Source organism: Anser brachyrhynchus (genome assembly GCF_964034855.1).
Source record: "Anser brachyrhynchus genome assembly, chromosome: 1".
In the NCBI taxonomy this organism is placed as follows: domain Eukaryota; kingdom Metazoa; phylum Chordata; class Aves; order Anseriformes; family Anatidae; genus Anser; species Anser brachyrhynchus.
In genome coordinates, this window is record NC_137694.1 from 121,904,945 (window position 1) to 121,928,670 (window position 23,726).

At 36.6% G+C, this 23,726-nt stretch overlaps 1 protein-coding gene and 1 long non-coding RNA gene across 2 annotated transcripts in view; one reads left to right on the forward strand and one right to left on the reverse strand.

Annotated features, from left to right (window-relative positions):
- The window catches only part of RPGR (retinitis pigmentosa GTPase regulator), a 50,091-nt gene that overhangs the window by 5,969 nt on the left and 20,396 nt on the right, over positions 1-23,726 (forward strand). The window contains 5 exon segments of the mRNA XM_080576309.1: positions 3,591-3,683; positions 5,870-5,932; positions 7,510-7,668; positions 9,161-9,310; positions 18,069-18,227. Of these exon segments, the coding sequence (XP_080432435.1) occupies positions 3,591-3,683; positions 5,870-5,932; positions 7,510-7,668; positions 9,161-9,310; positions 18,069-18,227 (624 nt within the window).
- LOC308187900 lies at positions 9,319-18,048 on the reverse strand. Its single transcript, XR_013944997.1, has 3 exons — positions 17,988-18,048; positions 10,369-10,420; positions 9,319-9,756 (listed from the first exon to the last, which is right to left on the reverse strand). It is a non-coding gene; the product is annotated as an uncharacterized lncRNA (long non-coding RNA).

The window sequence follows — 23,726 nt, forward strand, 5'->3', positions numbered from 1 at the left end:
GCTCTGGAGAGAATTGAAACCCCTGGTGCAAGAGGGTAAAAGGAAAGAAAGAAGTATGAAAAGGAAAAACAGGAGTTCAAGGAGGTTCACGCAGAAGCACAACAAGATAGTATGCATATAATTTCAAGTTATGTAAGGCATTAAATATTCAACAGTTTACACAAAAGAGACATTGGAATCCCTCCAGGTCTTGGGACTTAAAACTCCATCTATTCTTTCTGCCTGCTGGCAGGCCATCAGAACATGACTCCTGTGTCTTTTGCACTCAGCTGTAAGGGGAAAACGAGGAGGATTACTACATGTTTGTCTTAGTTTTTTGTTATGTGTAGGAGCAAGCAACATACTTTCCTGTTTGTGTTTGTATGATGCTAAATATCCTAAGCATGACTGTTCTTACTGCTCAATAAAACTTTTGAGAATATTGTGACTTGCCTAAGAAAATTAATGTCATTCCCATTTTCATGAGATGTATTTGAATTGTATACGAATTTCAAACGATGTGTTAAGAGTTTATTAACAAAATAGCACAAATAAATACAAAAAAAAAATCGTGACGCCTGGCATATGATACTCTGTCCAAAATACTCAATATAGCTTCTTAACAGAATGTCCTAATGTTCAAAGTCTGTATGTACTCTCCCCATTTTATCTCTATCCCACACTAATACCATGTAGGAAGCAAGGGGTAAAATGCCTAAAACATAGGTGAATAGGGATGGATGGGTGGCTGTTAATATTATGAAGCATGTAGAGTATTTCAGCTTGTACTCCCCAGCTGCTGAGTAATGCCTATAGCCAGGCTTCATGAACCAGGGTTGCACATGACAAACGGGGTTCTAAGGAATCACAATGATAGTAGCAGCCACCATATGGGAAATATCCTGGTTAGTACCCTCTTCCTGAAGTCTCTTACAAAATCTGCTGTTTCAAAAGATGTAAGCATCTTGTTGCTTTTGTTAATAGCTCGGAGTTGGTGTAACATTGGTGATGTGCCAATGCATAAATACTTTGGAGAAATAGCCTAGTCTTGCATCAGGAGGAGAGTGAAGACTGGTGTTTGGTGTATGTTTTCATCACCAAAACAGTCCAGGTAGTCCCTTTCTTAATACCCTGTTGTATCCCTTCTTTTGCCCAGAATTGTAATCTTACTGTGCTGGACCAGTCTTCTGCCTGCTATTCCCTATGGCAGATGGCCATGGTCTGTGTGTATCTGCTCTAACATGAATGCAAAACGGCATGAGCAATTGGAGTTTTCAAGGTTTTGAAATGATCCTTGCGTATTTGCCTGCTGTGAAAGTAGTTCTCACTTCAGTGGATCTGTGGTGATGACTAGAGATTACTCGGTACACAGTTACGAAAATAGGGCATTTTGCATGCAAAGTTCTGAAGTGTCTCCTGGCCAGTTCTGATGCCACGTTATGCCTGTTCTAAAACCTGGTCTGGTATAGGGACCCAGAAATGTTGCTTCATTACAGGCATTTGATATGGCTTCTCTGTAGTGTCTTAGTTTTTATTCACTGTCTGAATTACATACGTCTCGGTTTTCTTATTTTCTATTACACTAAGTCTTGGAAGCCTGAAATTATAAAAGGCTGTCACTCAGCTGGTAAAGAATATATGTATAAAAAAATCTCATCTGTTAAGCTTCTTGATTTATAACGCAATGTCTGAGAACTTAAAGATTGATATAAGAAAGAGCAGATTATAGGATTAAAAGCATGACCTGCTGGAATTCTGAATAGATAAAAAAGGATGTGATTAAACCCAATTATGGCAACTTGGCATCGTGTTCCCACAAGTACTACCATCGTCACAGGCATTTAAAAGGTATATAGTAGTGATACAAAGTAGGATGCCATTTGCTAATAAAGTTTTCTGTGTCACCGTGTGTTTTGCCTTCAGTGACACACCTCTGCGTGTGTTTTGGCATGGTTGCATTACCGAAATTGGGATGGTGATACAAATGCTGTTAGTAAAATTTGGTAAGCGTTGCCTTTACCTCAGAATTTTTTCCCTTTCAACTTATTGGAAAGACGTAATATTGACACACAGCCCAATATTCCATAAATTGTCAAATCTGACAATTGGATTGAGACTCCGGTTACTAGTTATGTTTCATTTTGAGTATTTTTTTAAAATTTGTGGTTATATTTAAGAAAATAATTGGATTTTTGTAACAGTATTCTTGTATTTTAAAAATCTCCAAATCATATATCAAAGTCTCTGTAAATCACATTCAGAACCTTCACAAGGAACCTGTGCTACTGAAGTACAAACAGCCATAATATTTTGGCATTGCTATGTGGAAATGTGTTGTGCTCATGCGATAATTGATGGCTAGGGTAACCGGGATTTTATTTACATGACAGCTCCGTGATGGAATCTAACTTACAAAGACCTGCAGAGCTGGAGCAAAAGTAAACAATCTTGTTTTAACAGTTGTAAAAGGGATTTTTGGTTTTTGTGTTTGTGGTGTTGGGTTGTTTTTGACAACTCAGATTCTGTTGTTTGCAAAGACTTATGTTGAAGGAGGGGTTTTATCTTTGGATGTGAACTTCAGAGCTTTACACGAGGTAATAGTTTAAAAAATTAAATGGAATGGGATTCATTCATTTTAAGGTATTGCCAGTAGTGAGATTTGGCAGTCTGATCTGCATGGCTGATGAAAAAAATTTTATCTGTTCATTTACCATCCTCTTAAAATAATGGACTGTTCTGAATTGCAACAGTTCACTGTTGGTAATGGTCAAATCTGCAAATTCAATGATATGTCATAACAGTTTTGGAAATAAAATTTTAGCATTATACCTGTTGAAGATTTCTAATCTGATGTTTTCATTTAGGCAAACAAAACTCCCTGACTTCATGGTGTTTTTATACATTTCTTCTTTATATGCAGAGTACTTTGTTAATCCATGATGGAAGATGCAGAGAAGCAAAAAGGCTCTTGTAGTAGGCCTAATACGTCCAAAGGAAAACCCATACAACTTGTGCACCTATTTGAAAATGTATCGTAAACTATGTTCTGTAGAAGCGCAAATTTGTAAATCATTTTAAGAGAAGAAATTTAGCAGTAAAAAAAACAAACAACCACCATTCCTCCCCAATAGAATATTGAATATTAGAATTGAATGAATATTAGAATTTTGTGTTTGTGTTATATAGCTGCATTATTCATCCCTGTCTCTGACGTAAAAAGTGTGCGTGCTCAGATAAATGTATTGTTGTTTTACAAGTAGCCCTATAGTGACTGTGCTTCCTGTGCTTCCAGGGTCTGTCCAAGAGTACACTTTTTTTATTTTATGATGAGTGCTTTATCTGTGCTGTAGTTAAAGGAGAGGATGTCTGTTCTGCTTTTTTGTCCCTTCTTCTGGCAGGGGTTTTCTTACACATACACAATGCAATTACTACTCTTATGTTGAAAAATCACAAGGATAGTAATTATTGCTTACACTTAGGTATGGAAGTGCCTAATTTTGAATCTTCCAGTATAAAGGATATAATAAATAGCATAGTGTGTGAATGACCATCTCACCTTGTGTGAGATATTCAAACGCTCATACGAATTCTAACTGTGCCTTTTCTTTCAGGGAATGGTAAACTTTACATGTTTGGCAGTAACAACTGGGGCCAATTAGGACTAGGATCAAAGAATACTGTCAGCAAACCAACATGTGTTAAAGGTTTGTTTAATTTTTCTTTTGTCCTTTTGAAAGGTTACCCTTGTGAAAATGTGCTTTATAAGATGCAGTTCCAGAGTAACAGACTGATTTCTTTACTCATCATGTGTAGCATATTACTGCATAAGCTCATAAAGATAGTTTAAAAGGAAACCTGGCTACTTTTCCTTCAGTTCAGATTCTGGGTCCTTTTGTGTCTGAAAATAACTTCAGATACATAGAATCCAATCTTTTTTCATCTTTTTAGCAAGTGTAAGATGTGCCTGAGGAGGCATAAATGGAAATATATTTGTATGAAGTGTAGAAAAACAATAAAATGAATGTCCATATTCCTTCATATGCTGTAAAATATGTTTTCTTTGCATTCTTTTATCTTCTGAATCTTTCCTAGCCAGTTCTGTCTTGTCAAGCAAAACTAATACTTTCTTCCCTATCCCCTTACTTATGTCAAATCAGATCTATCCCATTAACACATTCCTTTTCACATTTAAATGTTTATCCTCATCCTTTCTGTGAGCAGATCGATCTGTTAGTTTATTGCTTGAAAACAAATTACTGTGTTTGTTCAAGCTGTTTTCTTCCTAATTTAGTTTATTCCACTATTCTTTATCTGCTCCTCTCTCTATTTCACTTCAGAGGGAGAATGCAGCCACTCTCGGGTTCACATCTTCTGTCAGCCATGTGAGAGATTGATTCTTACCTTGGCTTGAATGGATAGGGTATCAAGTTCTGTTTTATTGTCAGATTGCAATGGAGATATAAAACAAACAAACAAACAAAAAACAGAGAGATGACAGCAATTCAAAAGAGACCTGGTTTCCACTGAAGAAAGTCACAAGGGGGTATCTTTCCTCTCTTGGCAGTAGGCAGCAGGAGAAAGACCTGGAGCTTTTCTTGCTAGCTTTCAGACATCGGTTGGCTCTGGGAGTGGGGTTGCAAAAACACGTTTCAGTTTCTGCTCAGGGCCAAGTAGTTGTGGCTGCTCATTTTCTGACAAAATAGTTCTGGAGTTTAACTGGAGACTAATGTAATTGGTTATGAAAAACTGCCAGCAATGTTGTCAATATTGCATGGCTCATTGGATGTGATTGATTAGCGTAAGTGGGAGGTTAGGGAGCACGGGCTTCTGCTGAGCTTATCAGGCTGATGTAGGAGGCAGTGGTGGGATATAAAGCAGCAAATTAAATTTTAGGAAGAAACTAATATTGGAAATACTATGGTTCTAAACTGGTAGTAACAGTAGATGACAGGTAGGATAAGTAGGGTTCTGAGTTTGCACAATTTTTGTTTGTGTCTATATGATACACCAGAGAGAGATCAGGCTTAAGTAGGTAGATTTGTTCAGTATGAAGGAGAAGGGATTTAAATTTGAATGTTACAATGCTGATGAAGGTTGATTTGGAAGGACTGAAAAGGTTTTTGTGAAAGGGATGATGGTTGTTGCCTTTCTCATGGACCAGTGCAGTGGAAAAAAATACATTATGTAAAAATAATGTTGTTTTAAGAGCATCATGAGTATTGTATAAGGTAAATTGGTGTGACCTGACTGCATAGAAGATATGCATGGGTGGGTGGTAATTGAGCTGATTTTAAGTCAGGATGGTATATGCAAAATCTGTTATTTTAGGCAGTAGTCCAGGTAAGACTGCCCTTACCAGTTGTGAGTTTAGTGATTAATAAAAGGTCAGTACAGAGCAAAAGTCTAGCAAGAAAGTAGCTGTGCATTACGAGGGAAGGTATGTTTGACAGGACAAAACAAAAGGTATGATTTTAAAGATTTAAAATAATGGAAGAAGTGAAGGAGTGAATTAAGAACAGTATTATTAATGAAAACTGAAGAAAGCTCTAAGCATGCATTTTGTACTGCAAGTTGATGTACTCTTTGAGGCGTATCCTGTAAATGGTAAATTCTGTGGAATGTGGCATTTGGATAAAGTAGTCATCATCAAGTTATCCTGAGTATAGCAGCTATAAGTTTTTAAGATATATTTGCTTTCTTCTCTTAGGAGAATCCTGATTTAATGAGTCATGTGCTAAGATCAAATGGCCAGCTAACCTTGTAATCATTCTCTAGGTAAAAATAAGAAAAAAACCATAGCTTTCTCTAGAGCATAGAACATTTTGTTGTTAAACCAACTATCAGACTGTTTGTAACTTTTTCTCTCCTCTTCTTTGCCTGTATTTCATAGCTTTAAAGCCAGAAAAAACAAAACTTGCTGTTTGTGGAAGAAACCACACTTTAGTTTACACAGGTATGTAACATACTATGTACATATTGAAGGTAGATTTTTTCTTTCGTTTTAATGCCAAATTACATTGGTAACCCCATGAGTGTTCAGGAAAGAAAAAAAAAAGCTAAGTGAGCTGTTAAAACTTGTTTCTTGATATCCAATTCTTTGAATACTTGAATTATTCTGTGCAATGAATTTAAAAATAATGTTGTATAGGAGTTTACTAATAGTATAGAGATGAAAAAATTTGTCGCCTGCATTTGAGGTGTGGCTAACAATTACCAATATTAAATTTAAGTCCTTTATAGGTATGTTTTTATATATCTGTGCTCAAATTTACCTTTAACAAGGTACGCATCTTTATTAGTGTGAAGTTTTGTATTTCAGTAAAGATAGTAGAACATTACATTTTGAGGCCTTCAAAGTTTGTTGCATTTTAGTTAGACAAGGTAGTCTGCAATTTCACTGACAAGTTACTTTACTAAGATATAAATAAATAAACTTTAAATTTAAATTGAAAACAAATACATTTTTAGGGAGAGAGTATACAGGGAATTGATGCAAATTATTGTCACGGTTCTAAAAGTTGTGTAATGGAATAGCCATCTTTGTGGTAGCAATGCTGTAGCTTGCAGTAATGTGATAAAGAGATTTGCTTGTTTATTAGGGCATTTACATACGTGGAAACCGTGAGCATTGTAAATAGGCCTATTAGAATAAAACAGAAGATTTTAATATCAGTTGAGTATGCAAGACTGCACAGCGTAAATATTAGTCACTTTTAGTGTACACTCTGGCTAAATAATTTGTAACCTTTTATATAGCATGGTCCATTTGTAAATTGTATGTTAGTTGCTTATCACATTTGTGTCTGGATTTGTGTTATTAATGAGCCTTGGCTTTTTCATCGTAGATAAGCACTTCAAAAACGAAACATACTAAAATTAAAAATATAAATTTTGAAGTTCTTTTAAGTTAAAGATATCAATCATCAGCTTTAACTTCAATTTTAAGATTCTAAAACAAAATAAAAGCTAGTTAATGAAAGTGATTTGAATATTAAAATGAGTAAAAGATTTCTAATAAAAATGTAAGTAAAAATGTATTTCATTCCTTCTGTTCCAAACTATCAAGTTATGTATCTCTTGAATTTACGTACTAATATGATTTTAATTTTCTTGCCTGTGACATCATTCTCCATTTTCCCCTGTTTTATCTTAATTAAACTATAAATTCTTTAGTGAAGGAGCTGCTTCCAGCTGTTAGGGCCACAGGTAGTAATTTTATGAGGACTCTTGCAGAACTTCAGGTAATATTTGCTTTTCAGATCAGCCTCCAAAATGATTGGAAACACACTCAGTTCACAGACATGTAAGGCCTATCGACTATTTCGATCTAAATGTGTGCAGGAAAACCTCCCTGCTAATTACAACAGGAACATCTGGCGTCAACTGTAGAATATTTCAGGGCAGTAGACCCCGACTTCTCTGTAATGTTTTCCCATAGAAAATTAAATTACTTGCTGCAATTTCTCTGACTTCTTGCCACTGCTGACAATATCCTCTTTCTGTGTATTACATGTGGTTTTCTGTATGCAGAAAAAGGAAATGTGTATGCTGCTGGAGGTAACAGTGAAGGTCAGTTGGGATTAGGTGACACAGAGGAAAGGACCACGTTTCATTTAATTAGTTTTTTTACCAACCAGCACAAGATCAAACAGCTAGCAGCTGGATCATACACTTCAGCAGCAGTAACTGGTAAGAGCAACAGCTAATAAAATCTATTTATGTGTGTTCGAGCCTGGTGTTCCAGGGAAACATTTATTCCCTCTCTCTGTCTGCATGTATGTGTATATTTTCTATGCCTCCCTGTCTTCTTTCCCCATTAAACCTAAGATCTTTTCCTTTTTTTTTTTTTTTTTATAGACAATTGCCTATTTCACACAATGTGGTAAAGGGAGGCTGCTGAATAACTTGTTAAAATTTTTGTGAGAACGGAACTTTTCCATGGGCAGTGACCTGCAACGGGTCTCATTCTGTACTAGTTACAGAATCTGTACAAAGGAAGGACAGTATGAGTACTCTCAAATGGGAAAAACTCCAATTAATTTCCGGGGAAGCCAGCTGCAAAACATGAATCTAACAGAAACGAAGTTTCTCTAATTCTACTTCTCACTACAGTTATTTTGGTCTGCTGGTACAGGCTACACAGCAGTGTCATTACTAATTCTGAGAGTGGCCTAACCTATGACTCCAATGCGAAATTACATGATCATGACTTGATGAAGTCTACACAGTTATAATATGTTCAGCCATAGTCCTTTATTACCCTGTAATTTCTCAAGACTTGTTGCAAAGCGACTGTTTCTGTACATGTTTAGGATAAATTATTGAGGCTGTGATTTCAGAAAGTGACAGAGCAGGGGAGTATTTAAGAAAGATGTTAGCCTGCTTTTCTTTGGTTTGTATTTTTTGTGACAATTGCGAACATTCTCATAAGATTTGTAAATGAACTTTGAATGGTTTTAGTGCCAAGCAGCATCTCAGTAGCTTTGTGTATGATAGGTGTTTTATTCACAGCTTATTTCCCACCAATAAGAAATATGCAGAGAGAAGGCCTTATCTCTTCTAGAAAACTCTTGAGATTTTTCACGTTGTTCACTACCTGTTTTTGCTTCTTATTGCTGCCATTGGTCTTTGTGTCACCAGAGGTTGGTCTTAATAAAACTGGAACAGCTATTGTGATAGTTCAAGTAAAACAAAATGAAGCTGGGCAATATAATAACCTGTGAAGAGAACTGAAAGATAAGGAAAGAATAAGGGAGATGAGTACCAAAGTCAGAATAGGGAATAGGTTTGGAAGAACAGGAAGGTGGTGACGTGCTACTAGAAATGAGAATATGCCTCCAATTCACCATGATGTTTCCATGCTGACCTCTGGCAACTGAATTGCCTTATACTCTCAGTCTTCCTCTCTTTTTGAAGGAATGTTCTTGTACTGGTGCTGTTTATGGTCTAATATCAGTGGATCACTAAGTGTTTTGAGTCACTCTTGAGAAGATTAGGGAATACCCTCATACTTCAGACTGTTTTGTTGCATTGTGTTAAATATCACTTTATGTCCCTGAGATAATGACGTTTAGTGGTGTTGTACACAGAGCTTATGAAATGCTTCTTAAATAGGTAAATTAACTTTTTATTAGTGTAGTTTTGCTTTGAAATCTGTTAACTTTCCGTGTCTTCATTTTAGAGGATGGGCAGCTTTTTGTCTGGGGTGATAATTCAGAAGGTCAGATTGGCTTGGCTGATAAAGCTTATGTCTGTGTCCCTTGTCAAGTGGATGTTGGAAAACCCGTTTCGTCAGTATCCTGTGGGTATTATCATTCTGCCTTGATAACAGGTAAGAGGATGAGATAATGGTTAGCAGAGACAAATCACTGGTTCTCAGGTTGTTTTATTGGTAAAGGTAGTTAATAAGACATTCATTACTTTTGAAACTATACAGGCCATAGTTGTTACAAACTGTTCTGAGAAAGTCATCTGTGTGGTTTTGTATCGCACTGGGAGTTTTTATTGGTGAGAGGTTCTCTAAAACATGGTACCGTTTCACTTATTTGGAGAATTTATATATAATCTACTCTGTAATTGTTTATTATTATTGATTTAACAATCCCGTGAAAAAAAATCGCAGTAAATGTTCTGCATATACACAATGAAGGATATTAGGAAGAATGACTGTCTTATACATAATTTTATTTTCATGAAGGTTATGACAAATGTAGATTAATACTATGGTTTCAATAATCCAGTTCTTCTTGAAATTACACTTGTTTGTTTGATGATCATCTAGAAAATACAAATACTGAATAGACTTACTATGTTTTGAGGTAAAATTAATCTCATTTACTAGCAGTGCAACATTGTTGTCAAAGTTTGATGTTACGTCTTATTCTTAGGTTTTTAAGTCAATTAGGCAATATACATTGCGAGGAGAAGCATACCCTACAGTAAGTTGGTGTCTGTTCTCCAAGCCATCTCTACATATTCCCGCCTCTTTTTTTTTTTTTACGAAGTGGTGATACCACTCATTTTTTAACAATGCCCATGTGGTTGAATTTATCAGTCAGTATGGATAGTGTTAAGTGTGAGCAGCTATGAATTCCTCTCAGCCATATATTAACATTATTAAGCTTCACAGTATAGCAAATTAGAGTAAGAGTAATTAAAGATTTTGAAGGATCAATAGTTTTGATTGTAAAGCCTTTAATAGGTACCCAGTAACTACTCCATCAACTTGATAAATATTACTTTTCCACATAGAATATCTATACAGCTCTCTGAGAACATGCTGTTAACAGAATGAGAGCTTCCTACGGTGTCGAGGTATTAATTAGGTGTTATGCTGGTAGCATGCAACTTCTACTACAGATGCCTTATTACAATAAATGAACAAAATACCTCTGACTGATCAGGAGCTCTAAACCTGTTGGGAAGTCTACATCTTCCTGAACTTGAAATAAACGGAAAAAAAAAAGAAGACCCTTAATTCAAGGATATAGTAAGAAGGTCTGTATTTCTGCCTTAGAGCCAAGAGCTGAAGTTCTGACAAGATCGCAATGGGATCTGACAAAGCTCTCATTAAAAGGTGGGCTGAGGGCAAGCGTCTAAGATCAAGGAGATAACAGTGTGTGCCAGGTTCTCTGAGGAAGTGGAAATTGTTAATGGAGGGGGATGAAAAAAAGGAATTAGGGTAACAACTGAGTGAGAGAAATGGATCCCCTTAAAATATTAATAAGAAGATAAGCTGGTTATCACCAATGAAAATGAGGACTTGTTGAACCCATTACTGTTTAAACAAGCCTGGTTGGGGGATGGGAGATCTTAATTTTCAGCCTCTAGTATCTGGAAATCCTGCAAAAGTTGAGCCTGACTCTACCTTCCTGAAACTACTGGCACACAGATGACCTTTTTATGGTGAAATGAGAAATATTTTTTGATTATTTTCCTTTGGGAAAAAAAAGAAATTTGAAGAAAAATTATTTTCCTTTGGGCCCTTGCAGTTTTCTTTGACTGATATTGTAAGTAGCATAGAAGTTTAGTGTTGGGCTTTTTAGTGAAAAAATCTTCTGTTGCACAGAGTTTAAAAGCAGCTCTACACATTTAATTTAAGTGGACCATAGTCACACATTTTTGTAGTCCTGATGCTAGCCATTAATTCATACGAATTTGGAAGTTCTGCAAGCTGAGTCTAAGTACAAATATAGCTACCTTCTTTTTCTTACAGCCTACTTAAGAAGGCACTATGCTGTTACAAGGTTTTATGTTAAAAAAAGAAAAAAAAGGTGATACTTTTATTACTGGCAGGATTCTTTTATTCCTTATGGAAGAGACTTGCTTGTATTACTTGCTGGACTGGCTCAGGACAGTGGTTCACATCCTCAGTAGTCTGCCTCTGAGTGGTAGTAGAACATAGCAAACCAGATAATTATGGAGTATCTGGAATATTCTTATAGAAGAGAGATAAGAGGTTTTCTTCTCTAAATTGCCATTTAGTCATTGAATTATGCTTGAAATTATGTTTAAGAGTTTGTCTAGCACGGGGGGTTTTCCATATGTTTTGATTGTATGATTTTATCATGTACACTAGAATTTAAAGTTGTTAGTGGTGTTTTTGATACATAATTTTGGGGGAAATATCTGGAAAAAAAACAGTGATTCTGAATTTCTAGGAATTAAATTTGAACAGTTCGGGTGGGTGTATAATCAATATTAATTCCCTCAACACAATACAAAGGAACGTTTTTAGACTGTGATTGCTATTACTATGAAGGAAATGGAAGAAACCGTCACTAGCAAACTTTCAACACCTGTTTTGCCAGTTATTACAGTACTGTATAATTAGCACATTTTGTCTTTTTAAACATGACTTGTTATTTAAAAAGCATCAAATAGTATACTATCTTTAATAATAAAACATGGTTGCAGGATGTAGGACTTGATATATGTAGCAGGGTTGAACTGATGACCATGTCACCATATGGTTCCCTTTCTTAATATATTTGCAATTGACATAAAATATATATTGGCTAAGTGGGCTGGTAGGATCACAGGCATGTTTGGGTTAAAACATACAAGGTGGTTAATGAGGACGCACTAGAATACATAGCATGGTCACAGAGTGCCCTCTCCAGGTCAGGATGTTCATTAATAAGAGACAACCGAGGAAGAAAAAAAGTTATGTTGTATAGATTTGAGCTTTTTTTTTCCTTTTTAAATTAAAGATGTTATTTCTTTGAAACAGCTTTTGTTTAAGAAGATTGTTCAAGTAGGTTCAGTAGGAATATGTTTTAAGGTTCTTAACTACCAGAAAAGTACTATGAAGTACAGTAGCAGTCAATGAAGAGTGTAATCTTGATGCAAACCTTTTAGTAAATAGAAATATGTTTTTATAGAAATTGTGGTATTTGATCATCTGAATTTGTAATTCAATTGTACTAGAAAACTCCAAAGTTTTTCTTATCTACTAAGTCTTTTTGTGGACATAGGACATTTGCTCCCTGTATTAGCAGTATCTCTCAGAGAAAGTAACAGAGAAAGAAGTAGCTGAAAATGTAGCAACACTTTTTGAGTCCATTTACAGATCTTTACTTGTCTGGTCTTTGGCCACACTCACTCAAGAGGGAACAATTTTTCGGAAAGTGCTAAGCTTGGCAAGTGTCTATAGCGTCATCTGTCCGCTGAAGGAGACGTAGGGCAGGAACCCAGATATATCTAACCACTATTGTGGTGTCTAACACAGAGTCACATTCTTGGAAACAGAAAGGAATTGAATATATTAGACATCTTCTGATGCTTCTCCTGCCAGAACTGTTAACTATAAGCAAGGTCAAAGTAAATTCTCCTTGAGAAGATACCTTCTCATAGAGAGATTTGTGGGTTCCCCAAATTCCTTCCTTTTATATAATTTACAGTTGTTTTTAAGGACCAGTTTTAAAGGTCATCCATTCCAAAGACTTCCATGGTTAGAATTCCAGTCTGTGAGGAGGTGTCAACCAATTTAATCTGGAAAAAATATTTCATTTTTTTCTTTATTTATTCAAAAGATCATACAGTGATTCAATTCTTTTGTCTCCTGCCATCAGCCAGATCTCATCTCTTCTGTCTTATACAGTACTCACTATCTTTGAGGAGCAATGATAATTTTCTGTTTCCTTGTTGCTTATTCATTTCCTTGACATGCTCCTGTGACCTGCGTTTAGTGATACCGAAAACATACCACATTAGGAAAGTTTAATATGTGAGAAGACTCACATGAGAGGAAAAAAATTGAATAGCCAGGTTCCATGGACTTATTTTGAACAGAATGTCCCTAAAATGCAGATGCGCTGCACACATATAATTGTACTGAAAATTTATCTGAGTTTGACTGGATCCTATTTACATTTTATCGGTATTCTTCATAATTTTTAGACTACAGTTTGCCTTAAAGGGATGTGTAATGTATTCAAAAATTACTTTAGTAAATGGGTTTATCTTTGTTAGCTGGATTATTAAGTTTAAAAAATGTAATAAACTTGATTAGTTTGGGAAGTCAATGGAAGCTTGACCATTCGAATCTCTAATCCTATTAATTAGATTGTGATTGGATTAATATTTACTGTGCAGTAGTGTTTTTAAAAAAATGCTGTGGTGTCTTCAAAGAGAATTGCATTAGTAGTTAACCCCTAAGTGCTTTTTGGGGTTTATGAATTTGTTTGAAGAAATACATGGCAGATCTGAGAATATTAAGACGTTAATACTTACCTTCCAAAAAATGTAAGTTTTGTGTTGTTGTTTTTTCTTCTTGCAGTCCCTAATAAAATCTTCCAGTGGGAGCATTGACACCTCTTGTTGTCAATGGAATGGTTTGATTATAGACACTCTGACGCTACAATTAATTCTTTTTTTTTTTTTGCTGTTACTTAGGCTAGTATTTCAGAATTTAAAAAATGCTGCTGCACATAACTGCAAAGTATCTGTTACTGAGGCCTGTTCAGAGTGTTTCTGCACATAGGAATAAAGATCAGAATTAAAATAGAAAATCAAACTGAACAGAGAAGTCTAAACACATTACATAGTTTAGAAATGAAATACACTTCTCAGCAGCTGAGATTGTCTGCCGTTTCTTTAAAAAACACGTTGAAGTGACTACGAAACACCTCTTAGAAGAGCATGGAAGCATGCAACAGAAACATTTCTGCACAGATATGTGCAAATAAATGAAGTGTTGTTAACATTATTGGTGTTATTTTAAATGGTTTGTGTGAAAATGTCATTAATGAAAGAAAAGAGAAAATGTCAGGAATGAATGATAAAATAAGGACAGGCAGGAGGATGTGGTTACACCTCTGATGATGGTAGGTAGGAAATACAGCTGCTAACCTGATTCATTACCTTGCCAAAGATAATGTGGCTCTGTGAATACATTGTGGTGGTTACTCTTAATAACCAGACTCCTGTGAAACCCTGCAAGAAACTTGACATTGAGTGTCGTTGTATTATTGTTATTTCCTGATTGCATCTGTAGTCACAGCATTCAGAAAAGACAATTAGTCTAGTTGCTGGCCTTAGCGGCCTAGAAGCATGGTACTTGGAGACTCCATACCTTAGCGAGAGGCAGATGTAATCTTGAAAAACTAAGAACCCATATAAAACAATATAAAATAGTTTGGGATTTTTTTTTTTGACTAAGGCAGAGGCCAAATTGTGAGCTTTAGATATAAATATTGTGCCGTCAAAGTTAGGTTCTAAATTTTTGATGCAAGTGCTGGGTTGCAGCTTTGCACTGAGAATTGGGACCAGTTTCCATTTAAAGCAGGAATTTGGCTTTTATGAAAAATGGCCTTTTTACAGTCCTTGTGCTTTGAGTATGGGATACATTTTTTTTCCCCCAGAATTTTCAAGTTGATTGACTGATTTATGAATTTAAATAGATTTGAAGCTTAGGTGTCTTAAAAAATGCATAACTTTTTTTTTTTTAAATTTTTTGTCCAGAATGAACATTACTATAAAATATGAGACATACTTCAAATTCTCCCTATAAGTAAAATTCATTGAAAACCTATCCTCAGGCTTCATTTGAAGAAAATACTTCATAATTTAGATCTTTTTTTTTTCTTTTCGTAGACTACTGGTAACAAAGGTAGCATACATCTTAGATCAGCATGACGGCTCCAGAATTACTTCCTCTGAGAGGATGTGAGTAGAAGCACTGTTTCATTAAAAGACATGGTAGTTTGAGGGTTTTCTGAATGCATCAGAACCCTTCTTGACTTCATTGCTCTCCACAGCTTCCTGAGGAGGGGAAATGGAGAGGGAGGCACTGGTCTCTTCTCACTGGTAACTGGTGGCAGGACGTGGGAATGGCACAAAGCTGTGCCAAGACCAGATATTAGGAAAAATTTCTTTACAGTGAGGGTAGTCAAACACTGGAACAGGTTTCAGTGAAGTGGTTGATGCCCCATGCCTGTTCATGTTTGAGGCATTTATTTGGATGAGGTCATCAATAATATGCTTTAACTTTTGATTAGCCAAAAAGTTAGACTCAGTGATCTTTGTAGGTCCCTTCCAACTAAACTAAACCTACTCTACTCTACTCTACTCTACTCTACTCTACTCTACTCTACTCTACTCTACTCTACTCTACTCTACTCTACTCCATTCCATTCCATTCCATTCCATTCCATTCCATTCCATTTTTATGGAAGGTCCTGGCAACGGCGGTCTCAGTGCTGCTCTGTGTGTGCACCAACTGCTGTAGTCACTGTTCAGCACAAATTGTTGAGTCATGCGCCACAGAGGAAAAAAGAAAAAGTGTCACTGGCAAAGACTTTGCCAGGAAAAACACGTTGAATCTAGTTTATCTATTGGAATATGTCAGACAGCTTAAATGAAAACATGTTAGTAACTAGTCATCCCATAGCTATGCGTAGTGAAGCTGTAGTTTTGCTACTTGAAATTCTTGCTCAGTTTTTATTCATGCAAAAGGAAGTTTTAAATGAGTATATTGCCAGAGTAAAAGTAAGGAAAAATGAATAAAAAAGACCCATTTCTAACTGACACCAGTTTTGACTTTCTTATCCTCAGAATTAAAAATTCAAAAAAAATCCTTTCCTGCCTTGGCTTGTAACACTCAAGTTTTAATAAACCTCAGTTCATTTTGAATTATATTCTTCCATTTTTATTAACTTGATTTTGATAATGTGGCTAATCTCATTCGCTTTTTAGAAAGCATATATAGCTTCATTTTTTCTACTTTACATTTTGATGCATTAGTTTACTTTTAGATCATATTTTCTATTTTTATGTAATCTTATTTTTCTGGTCATTGTCACTAACCTTAAATTCCCAAATTTTAAGTTTTGGCTGACAAAGTGGAATGAAAAGTAACAAACATAGCAGCTATGCTAAGAAAAAAGGCTAACACAAAACTAGTAGTAAGTTCGTTTTCTTATTCCCTGCTTATGTTCAGTGGAGAGAGTGGGACTTCTCTAATGAACAGTTCTGAACACATAAATAAGGCTTCAGCTTTGAAACACTGCGAGCACATCTATTTTCAGTGTCATTGGGCAAAAAACAGCATTTCTAAAGTTAATTCAACTTTAATATTGGCAATGAATTTAGAGCTTTTGAATATGAATCTCTCAAACATTTGTTGTGCATAGTGCAATAGTAATGCCTCTGAATTCTGTAAAAGCAAATTTGTGAGCACTAAATGTATCCCTCTAAAAGCAAAAGTACATTTTGTACAGAAACATAAATGTACGTTTCCAAAAGTATTGTAAATGTGTGCTTCTGATGACTGAGCATTAGTAATGCAGTATAAGTATGTGGTTTGTTATTATGTGGATTACGTAAGTGTAGCTATGTCTTCAAATTTCCCTTGAGCAGACAGCTCCTACATTAGTCTAAATGTTTAATTGTCTTGGACTAGCTCCGTGTGAGAGTTCTGCTTATCCATGTGCAAATTAGATTAAAAATTAACCAAATTAGATTAAAAACCAAACTTTTTCTTACAAAATAGCGTGTGTTGATGTTTGCAGGGTAAATATTTTCACATGTAAACTTTGGGCCATGATTTGCTAAGAAGATATTATTCCATAGAACTCATTTTTCTCTGGAGTGGAGAACACTCAGCTATTAATTTAAAGCCGTTCATGACAGTAAGGAAACATTTCCCAACAAAACCTCACTCTGACCTATTAGAATAGTGGGGAGGCCCATTAGCACAGAAAATCAGAAATGCAGGAAGTAGATAAATTGTAAATATAGCAATGGAAAATACATTTTACATGTTAGTTCTTTAACTACTGTAGAAGGATGCTATACTGAATAGTACTTTAGGAGAACGGTACTTTAGGATCTATATTGAATGGTACTTTAGACTTCCATAGTAGTGAAAAATCAAAAGAGGTAATTGGAAAGATGAAGCAAAGGAAACTTTGAAAGTAAAATAAGTTACCCAAACTTTGGATTGAACAGATTTTGAACTGAATTTGTAAAAAGTCTGGGTAAATCAGAAAGCTCTTCTGATATCATTTTCTGGCAGATCAGAAAGAGGCTGCAGGAATGTATTTGAAACAGTTTTGTCTCAGTATTTTTTCTGAACTTATTTCTGGTGGAGTTATTGCTGTGGAACCACTGTTGTTGATATATAACTCTTCTTGTCTGGACTTCATGCAATTTCATATCATTTACTCAGCTTTTTTATTTTTTCTCTGTATCTCACAAGAAGAAAGTGTGTATTTTCCATCAAGATTTTCTGTTTTAATTGAGACTATTATGAACAACTTCAGTTGAGATGAATACTGATTACAGAAGGAATAATAACCTCTCTGACATGGGATGTTTATTGTTTTGTTTTTCCCTGGCTATATTCCTTGCAGGCAATGATTCTTACCTTGTGAAGAAGGTGGTGTTAAAATTTAGCTCCTCCAAGTCCCATCAAGGCATACTAATGCACATACACAGCTATTTGGACATCATACAAATATGTTCAGTTGTCCTGTAAGGTTCATATACTTTTCTGTTTTACTGACTTGAGTCTGCAGCTGTCTAGATGATCCAGACTTGTTTCTGAGTGCTTTGTGTGAGTCCTCTTCTCTTCTGTATTTTCACAGGAGATGGTGAGCTCTATACTTTTGGAGAACCTGAGAATGGGAAACTGGGATTATTGCCTGAACAGCTGAAGAACAATAGAGTCCCACAGCCTGTACTGGGAATTATGGAAAAGGTTAATAAGGTTGCTTGTGGTGGAGAACACACAGTAGTGCTTACAGGTAAGGTATTTAATTGCCTTTTTACAGCCCTATAACTTAGTAATCTCAATTTGTTTTAAATAATTTTCATCCCACTGTAAAGTAAGATTCTGTAGTGATGCTAACCAGAAGACCATTGTATATCAGGGAGGTAGAAATCCACACGATGGTTAACCTGAGTAAGTGCAGGCTTGCGCTGTGCTGTGCTAGCCCTTTGCTGGAGGATAAACTTTGCAAGCTAATTGTAACAGAAGAGCTTACAGGCAGCGCTTACTCAGTACCAATGGTTATCTCACCTGCGTGCTCTTGCCTTTATCTAAAACTTCACATTCCCATGTGAATGTCATTTTTGTTTGACAGTGAAAATGATGAATTGATTTTTTTTTTTTCGTGTAAGAAAACCCTGTAAGAGCTCAACTGACCAAAACAGGGTAACCTTTCTGTGGATGGAATCTGTGTGGCATGCTGTGCATGGTTGGAGGCACATTCAATTCCACGTAGCTCAGGTTTCCCAGCATATGAAGGGATGTAAGATTATTTGTACCAATCTCTTTTTTTTTTATTTATAGTGTTATCCCCAATAAATAGCGTTTTAAGAGATACTTTACAAGTCTGAGAGCCTTTCTTACTGGGATCCTAACAAGCTAACACCTCCTAGCGCAAAACCAGTGATCAATGTTTCTTTCTTCTGAGGAGCTTGAAATTAGTGTTGGGAGTGTGGGGAGGAAGTCTTAGATGAAGTCTTCCAATCTGTAGTAAATTTAAATGACCCAGAATATGCGGTGTTTAGAAAGTCACTTTCCAATTAGCTGTTGAAATAGCGAAAAAGTTGCACAATCTAATGGATGCCTAAATGGATTAAATATCTCTTGTAATACAGGCAACACCTGTGACTTCAGGTGAATTCTGTATTAAGGTGAGCAGAATCTTTCACATGCGTATAAAACTAGTTCAGATACAGCATATTAAACATATCATACAAGTATATAAAAATCATTGAATAAAACTGTTATATAGTAGTTCACAGGGTTGAAATTATAATACTTGGAAGATGAAATATGGTCTATATTACTGTTTTACAAATCTTTTTTAGCACATTTTGAAATATCTCAATCAGCTGATTTGAATGGGAAGTCTTCTCAGTGATTAGAGCTGTTTCCACCAGTTACAGAGGGTATCAGTGGGTGGGATAAAATGGCTTGTCTCACAACTTTGAGGTGATGCCCGGTACGGTAAGTACCAGAGAAAATGATAGTTAACTACTTTTTTGTGCATATAAGAAATACTTTTTAAAGTTTTGGATGAGTGAGTGAGTAAAGGAAATAGGATGCTATACAACACTTAAAACACACCAAGAATGGTAGTGTATTTCTAGAAATTTGAATGAGAAACTCAAAAAGAATTATTTTTAGTATATATTTGTCATAATTTTATGTGTTGAAATGCATTCATTGGCTGACTGTGCCTAGATAGATTCACAGTATGCAAAATAATGTTACGGTTTTAGGAGGTAGGAATTTAGGAGGTTCATAGCCATTGTCAGAACAAAAATTCCTACCATTTGGCCTCAAAATAGCTAAGTGTTTATTTTAAGTGTTATTTTATGTGTTTTAATTTTATTTTTTTTGTCAATATGGAGGATTGTTTTAAACAGAAAAAAAAATTATAAGTAATAAGAGAGAAAAGCAATGTCTTTTGTAATCAGCTGTAATACACAAATAGTAAAATGGAAAAGGAAATTTGGAAAGAACAGAGAAATAAGTTAGATCCTTATTATTACATTGAATGTTTCCAAACAGTCTGGGCCTAATGAAAATTCAACCTGAACAACTTCAAGAATTGAGACTCTTAGAAATATGCAAGGTTTTCTTGAAAATTTCAGAAGGATGGATGAGGGGTTTAAAAGACCCTGAAAATTACAGATCAGTCACTGTAACTTCTTTAGCTGTGTAGAAGTGTTGAGACAATTAAACAGCCTGTTCATAAACAATTGGAAGATAATTCAGACAATATTATAAGACCAATACAATTTCTTCTATCAGAAGGTAATAGCCAATAGATCTTATTATCTTTTGAATTTCATGAGGCTTTTCAATAGCTTTTAACAGGGATTCTCTGGAATCAGGTATGGAACTATAGAGGACTGCACATTGCAAAGAAGATAGCCATATAGTGCTTTTAGTAGTAACATTGTAGATATGTAAAAAGAAGTTGCCTGTTGTGGTGGTTTTGCTCAGCTGGGCAGCTGTGTTCCACCACAACCACTGTCACTCCCTCTCCTCAAAGGGCAAGGGAGAGAAAGTAAGATCAAAAGGGCTCAGGGGTTGAGATTAACAGGGAGCTCAGTAAACGATTATCATCATGGGCAGAACAGACTCAGTGTAGGGAGATGAATATAATTTATTGCCTATCACTGGCAGACTAGAACAGCGAGAATTAAGAGCAAACCAAAACCACCTTCCCCACATCCACCCTCTTCTATGTCCTCACCCTGAGCAGTGCAGGGGAATGGGGAATGGGGGCTGCGGTCAGTCCCTGATGCTTCGTCTCCGCCGCTCCCCCACGGTCACCCTCTGCCCCTGCTCCACGCGGGGTCCCTCCCACGGGATGCCGTCCTGCCCGAACTGAGCCTGCGGGGGCTGCCCACAGGCAGCAGCTCTTCCAGCACTGATCCCACACGGCTCCGTACCACGGGGTCCATCCATCCCCCAGGAGCAAACTGCTGCAGCACGGGTCCCCCACGGGCGGGCGGCAGCTCCCCCCAGACCCCCTGCTCCTGCGTGGGCTCCTCTCCACGGGCTGCAGCTCCGGCCCGGGGCCTGCTCCTGCGGGGGCTCTCCATGGGCCGCAGCCTCCTCCAGGCCACATCCACCTGCTCCACGTGGGCTCCTCCACGGGCTGCAGCGTGGAGATCTGCTCCGTGTGGGACCCATGGGCTGCAGGGGGACAGCCTGCTCCACCAGGGGCCTCTCCACAGGCCGCAGGGGAACTGCTGCTGCCTGCCTGGAGCACCTCCTGCCCTCCTGCTGCACTCACCTGGGGGGCTGCAGGGCTGGGTCTCACTCTTTGCTCTCCCAGCCGCTGTGGAACAGCAGAGTTTTTTCCCTGTCTTAAATCTGCTCTCCCAGAGGTGCAAACATCACTTACTGGCTCGGGTTTGGGCAGCAGTGGGTCCCTTTGGAGCCTGCTGAAACTGGCCCATATCTAACAAGGGGCAGCTTCTGAACTCTTCTCACAGAGGCCACCCCTGCAGCCCCCCTGCTGCCAAAACCTTGCCACGTAAACCAAACCCAATACATGTGCAAAACCACCAAGTTTACATTCCACTGCATGAAGGACTTTTATGAGTTCTGCTGGAACAGTGTGTACATTTTGATCATTGCATTTTTGAAAAGGCATAAAATGATTTGGAGATTCCGTAGTGAAACAACAGGGATGTCAAAGGTTAAGAAAACATACCTTGAGAGGAAAGTTTTAAAAAAGGGGAACTGATTAAGCTAAGAAAGAGAAAACTAAGGAGAGACATGGCACCACTTTTCACTGGCATAAATTCCTCCTTAGAAGGAAGGTAATCAGTTGTTCTCTTTGTGGGATCTCAGAGTAGGACTCTGGTTGCAACACAGGTTAAGTTAGATGTTAAGTAGAATTTTCCATCATAAGGATGGACGCATTTAAAAAACTGGGGCATCTCAGTGATTATAGTATCTCTGTGATCAAAGAAGAAATAGTAGGATCCAGGGAAGTATGGAACAGTCAGTCTGCCTTCTCCTTCAGAAAGCGTGTTATGTTTTTCTGTAATGTGCTGGCATAGTTCTTTCCATGTTCCCATTATAGCTTTTCTTGTGGCTGTCTTGTTTTAATCTAATCATGTATCTTATTCCTGGGAGCTTCTGGGAGCTTCAGTAATTCAAACAGAAGACTCTTTCCTTCTTCTCCACCTTTCCTGACCATCCTGTTTGAGTTGCCATCTGCCTGTCAAAATTTCTATTCATTGGATTTAATAATTATAAAATACTATAGAAGCAGGAAAGGGGTGTTTGACTTTGCCCACAGATGATTTCAAAATTATCAGTTTTAGCTTTTATGAATTCCACAACTGTATAGCATGCCTGTAATTAATCTTCTATCAAAATGCAGAAGCTATGAAAACAAGTAGGTTTTGTAAGTCCTTAAATCTGTATTTTGGAAATGCTAAGTAGTCATCTGTTGTCAATCTGGCAGAGTGCCTTCAAGGTTATGAAATTAAAGTTTCTAAAATATAAACTGAAAATCTATCTGGGGGGGATTTTAAGTAATTTGATGTGATATTGTACTGCAAGTCACTGGAGAGAATAAAGGTGGATGTGCTGGAAATAGTTATGTGTAATGATGAGACAAGCTGCAAGATTCTGGGTAAATCAAAACTCCTTTGGGAAGAGTATGAAGAGGAAACAACAGTAGCCAATCCAGGAAATAATGCAAGCATTTGTCTACATTTCAAAGGCTTTGTCTCTGTTCTTTCACCAACATACAGTCTCACCCTGGCAGTATTCTGTCATAAAATAAATTTCTTTACATGAAATCAGATTATCATTATTAGGAAAAAAATTACCATAGATTTAAAGCTAGCAAATATATAAATCCTAGCATTATTTTATGGGTTATAAAGTGAAGTTCAGCAGAAAGAATTAGATTATCATTATTGATTTTTTTGACCATAAATCTCAAACCAACCAAAAGATATTTTGTTTTAATGGTATTTCATGTGATAAAATTTCATTAAAACAAATGACTTATACAGAGATTTTGTAGGAAGATGTAGACCTGGATGATATTTGCATTATAGTTAAATCTTACAGGAGATAAAAGTAGAACGCAGAGGCAAACTATAAATGCCAAAAAAAATGAAGAAAACACCATAGTAAATCAATGTCTTGCTATGTAAGATTTATTTGCCTATGGAAATAGATGATATAATAGAAGACACATAAGAAATTCAGTGCTGGCTTAGCTGTCAGTTGATGATCAAAGTGCTGAGTGCCAGTACTTCCAGTTGGGTCAAGAGAAGAAGAAAACAATATCCTCTGACAAAAATGCCTAAAGATTGATAGTTGCTGTAATAAGAGTGAAAGGTCAGATAGAAGATTTTAAATGTAATTCAGCAATTATTATTCAGTGCCTAGTAATGTTATGGAGGAGATTATTCTGGGAGTTACTGAAAAACAATTGAATGACAGGACAGTCATTGGTCATAGCCAACACAGGTTCACAAGGGGAAAGTCCTGTTTAACTAAATCAATTTCATTTTATGACAAGGTTACCCACCTAGTTGACCAAGGGAAGCCAGTTGATATAATCTTTTTTAGATTTTAGCAAAGCTTTCAATACTGTCTCTCACAGTATCCTTATAGAATCGTTAAGGTCGGAAAAGATCTCCAAGATCGTCTGGTCCAACCATCCCCCTACCACCAATACCACTAGTATCATCCACTAAACCAAATCCCTAAGCACCAGGTCCAGCCTTTCCTTAAACACCCCTAG